This window comes from Poecilia reticulata, linkage group LG17 (genome assembly GCF_000633615.1).
Source record: "Poecilia reticulata strain Guanapo linkage group LG17, Guppy_female_1.0+MT, whole genome shotgun sequence".
Classification (NCBI taxonomy): Eukaryota; Metazoa; Chordata; class Actinopteri; order Cyprinodontiformes; family Poeciliidae; genus Poecilia; species Poecilia reticulata.
Genome location: NC_024347.1, coordinates 4814631 through 4819063, shown reverse-complemented (window position 1 = coordinate 4819063; position 4433 = coordinate 4814631). Strand labels below are relative to the sequence as shown.

General features: G+C 40.3%; 1 protein-coding gene across 1 annotated transcript in view; it reads right to left on the bottom strand.

The window, feature by feature from the left end:
- Positions 1–3480: 3480 nt before the first annotated feature.
- LOC103479194 (low-density lipoprotein receptor-related protein 8) overlaps positions 3481–4433 on the bottom strand; it is a 105412-nt gene continuing 104459 nt past the window's right edge. Inside the window, exon 18 of the mRNA XM_017309857.1 lies at positions 3481–3491. Coding sequence (XP_017165346.1) covers positions 3481–3491 — 11 coding nt within the window. The remainder of the gene's footprint in view (positions 3492–4433) is intronic.

Sequence of the window (4433 nt, the reverse complement as noted above, 5' to 3'; positions counted from 1 at the left end):
ATATGTGTGTGTGTGTTTAAAGGGAAGTTTTTAGCAGCCTGTAAATATATTTCTGCACTTTGCATCCAAACTAAATAGAAGAAAGCAACTGATACAAGCAAACATCATATCCTTCTAGTTGTTAAAATAAGCTGCACACTGTATATCCTTCAATAAATCAAATACAATGCTGTGTTTCTGCTGTGGTTTGTAGAAATGAGTGTTGCTTGAGAAATGCGGCCAGCAGGTGGCAGAATTCCTCCATTTCAACCCATCCCAGCAAAATTGTACACAACAGAAATCAACGACACACAGAACTGACTTGTTCAAAATGACATATCCGAAGGATTACGCGGGATCCTTTTCGAGTGTGAAAAGATTTGTGCTGATTCCCGCATGGAAGGGAGGAGGGAGAAGGGAGAGAAGGAGATTCACCTGCAGGTCAGAGGTGAAAAGCAGGTACGTTCGGTTGGCTCACACACCTAACGTGGGAAGCAGCGGGGCTGCAGAGGGATGCGAGGCCTCATGTTTGAGAGATAAGACAAAAGGGATTGAGTGCGGGGGAGATTGAAAAGACGCAGGATTTCTGTCTGAGGCATCTCATTTCCCTGGAGGATTTCTCAAAGCCACRCTGGAGAGCCCTGCTGCAATGACCCTGAGCAAATATCCCTCAGAAGAAGAGGGAGAGGTAGATGAAACGGGAAGCTTTTCCATTACCCAAAATGTGTAGCTCCATCAAATGAAAAAGAGGATTTTGAAAAGGTAACATGTATTTCTCCACATTCACTAAATTAAACCGGCCTTCTTAGCCTGTGCACCTCAGCATGGGTATGTTCCCCCATCCCCCACCCAAACAGGCTTTAATGTCACAATGAATAAAGGGGCTCATCTCAGCCTTTGTGCAACAGTGAGCATGTGTGACACCTCTTTCATCCGCTGAAGGCACCAGTCGACCAAAGAAACAAAAAAATTACATATATGTGTATACCACATAGCTCTCATACTGGGTCTGCAACAAGAAGGCAGCCGAGTCTGAAGGCATTCACCCCGCTTTCCTTTAATAACGATAATGGACTGGATTTGTCTACTGCGGGGGTTTCTGTCTGCTGATGAATCACTTGCTCAATGGACGGGAGTAAAACACTTCTCAGCCAGCGTCGGTTTACAATGAGAGGTTTACAGCCAAAGAGCAGGTTTTGTAAAAACCAATCGGCTTTAGTGGTTAACAGGGATTCCTGGCAGAATAGAATCTTTACGCATGCTAATGGGTTTTAAGGATGCCACCGATTTGCTACAACGGAAAAAGAAATAAAGCACAATAAAAATATACAAAACCTTATCAGCAGGAGGCATCTTGCGTTTTATTTGTTACCGGATGATTAGGTGCATCGTCATAAGTATGTTGAGTATCTATGCTCACTGGGTTTAAAAGGCATTCATCTGGTTTCTCTTTTGGAATAAGTATGTCCCAAATGGTGAAATAGCACTTTCGGCTGCTAGAATGCAGCCGAAAGTTACTAATGTCAGTACTGACTGTACAAAACACCAAACTCTGAGATTAATCTGTAGCAAATGATGTTTGATGCTGAAGTCTCTGAGTTCATATGTAGATTCAGAACTTGGCCGGTGAAGTCAGGAGTAATGTTGGCTGAAAGCAGTAGCGTGGAGACCTAACAAACCGGCTTCCTGTGGCAGTGATATAGAACTTTACGGACCTTTTGTACATTGGTTGCTGTGAAGAACTGTATACTTAGCTCAAAAATTTGAGCAAGCATACACTCCACAGCTCCTTCCCCCACAGCTGAGCCGGCACTGAAGTCAAGAAATTAGCACTTTAATTGTTCGGTTGTTTCTCAGATATTTAAATAGCTGCAGGGCACCGGCAATATTGAGCTTGAGCGACAGAACGTATTAAATGGAGAAAGGTTATAAGCAGGGCATGCACAAGCATGATTGACATTACTAAGACCTTCCTCCTGGCTGTGATTGGTTGTTTCTGTCCAGGAGTTGTGCATTTCTGTAAATGGTAGTAAGATTACTGGAAGGAGCAAGAAAAGTTTTTTTTTTTTTTCAGATTACCCGACTTATATTCTACTGTCAAGACTTTGTGACAGTTTTATATAAATGAATTTTTGCATATTTGCTAAAAGTCACCCACTGCAACTTTAAGGTTATAAACTGAACGCATTCTTGGGCTGCCWCTTCTTAAAGACTTTAGCAACCTTGGGTTGAACTGTTGCTCCAGACAGTGGTAAATCTTGCTCCATTTCTGAAATATAACCATTTGTTTTTAGTTTTGGTTTTATACTRAAATGTTTTGATAATCAGTGTCAGACAAAAACACTTTTCATTGACAAACCTTTGATGCTGGACCAGACTAAAAAAATGATAGAGAATCAAGAAGAGAGTCTGACTGGATTTGTTTATCCCAATCTACTTGGTGAGATACAGTTTATCCACCGAGATAAACTGTTTCTGTTGATTACACATTTTTAATAAAGGAACCACAATACAATACGACAAACCRAGGATTCAGACTTAAGGGAATAATACATTTTATCATGTTCATACATTAAAAAYATTTAWTGTATGAACATAATTTAAAGTTGTGTATCATTTGCTACTTTAGGCAAAGAGCTCAGTGGGAAGCCTGGTTAATTTTGAATGAACACCTGTGACAAAATTTTAATTGAAAAACATAAATTCTAAGAATATTCTGGTGGATGATCTGATTTCTGCTAAATTATGATGCGCCAGCTTTTTCCCCTACTAGATCACCACACAACTCAGAGTAGCCCACTGTTAATTTGACTCATTGTTACACAAAATAATAATCTTTTCTATGTTTCTTCATACAAAGTGACATGGAAATTGTCTTACATAGAAAAAAATAAGAGAGAAACTGCAGACTTGTGTTTGTCAGATTTTATATAACAAGAAAAAGAGATATTTAAACTAATCAGTTATGGAAAATAAAACACAGAACCAATTTGTCCTCAGTACAGTTCGGTATTAGACGTACAGCAACTGGCTGACTTTTTTTTTCATGAAATAAAAATAACAAAAAACAAAAAAAACACAAGGTTAATATGAAAGTGTAAACAAAAAAAGGCACAAATAAATACAAAGCAAMATTCTCACTGACATTGGGCTTAAAAATTTTCCACCAATGTGGAATTTTTTTAAATTCTTTTTGGGTGGAGGGTGTGGAGCCTCTTAATATTATATAAAGCTAAGAAAAAAAAAGTTTTCACACAAAAATGAGGCTAAACGATACACAGCAAGAAACACCAACTAAAACGAACCACTTTGGTGGATAACTCTGATTTTAAACAATCAGGGAGGAAAAAAACAGTGCTTTCTTCATACAAATAAATTAATATAGGTGTCAACACTTTATCTAAAATCTTATATACAGCTCTTCTTTTACAGAATTATACAATACATTATCAAAAAACGTTATGAAAAGGTATTTACAACCCAATGAGTCCAAAAGCACCCTCAAAGCTTTTCTGCCGACACACGCACACTTGCTCACCAATACACACAGAGGTCAACACACGTGCAAACACACACACACGCACACACACCTTCTTTCTCCATGAGAAACACAGTACCAGAAGGCATTCTAAGAGGGTTGTGCAACAAATAGCATCCAAAAAACAGTTTCAAATATGGCTGTGCGATGAACAATTGGCACACATGCATTTCGATGAGCACACACACGGGGGAATTTCCAGGTGATCTGTATAAACCGGYGTGAAACKTGTTCACCGGCAGGCGCCACGCCGCACTACATAGGAGTCCGATTTTTCTTTTCACGTTCATGGTAACATAATATGACAGGTTTATTTCTCTCCCAAAGCAGAGACCAGCTGGGCCTCCTGTCCCAAACTGTCCACTCAAATAACAGTGGCAGCGGCGGCGGAAWCGACTGTGCAGTGTGTGTGTGTGAGTGAGAGAGTCTCGTGTGGAACAATGAACGGTGGAGATGTCGGTTGGTTGCATGCTGCTTGTGTTTGCAGAGAGCGAACTGCACCTCGTCCTTGTCCCCCTCCACCCCGTCTGGAAAACAACGGGAATCTGATACCGCTGCACGGCAGGTGGAGTGTATGTGTGTGTGTCACAGTCAAAAGTGGGTCGTCAAATGAAATCATTACCACTCAGTGATTTCCATCAACCATAAAACACCTCAACTGGCTGCTATCTGCAGCCTATTGCTTTTCTCAGACCATTGAACATCTAAAACAAGCTACTAAAAGAAGAAGAAGAAGCCTGACTTGCACCTTTATGCTCACAGAAGACTCTTCCAACTCTCTACACTAAATAAGAGAAATACTCAAAACTGACAGTGCTCAACCAACATCGTGAAGCTCTGAACCGGACAAACTGATCCAGGAAAAAATGTGTATGACACCAGGCATCTCCAGAAACAGCATCTGGGATTGATCCCA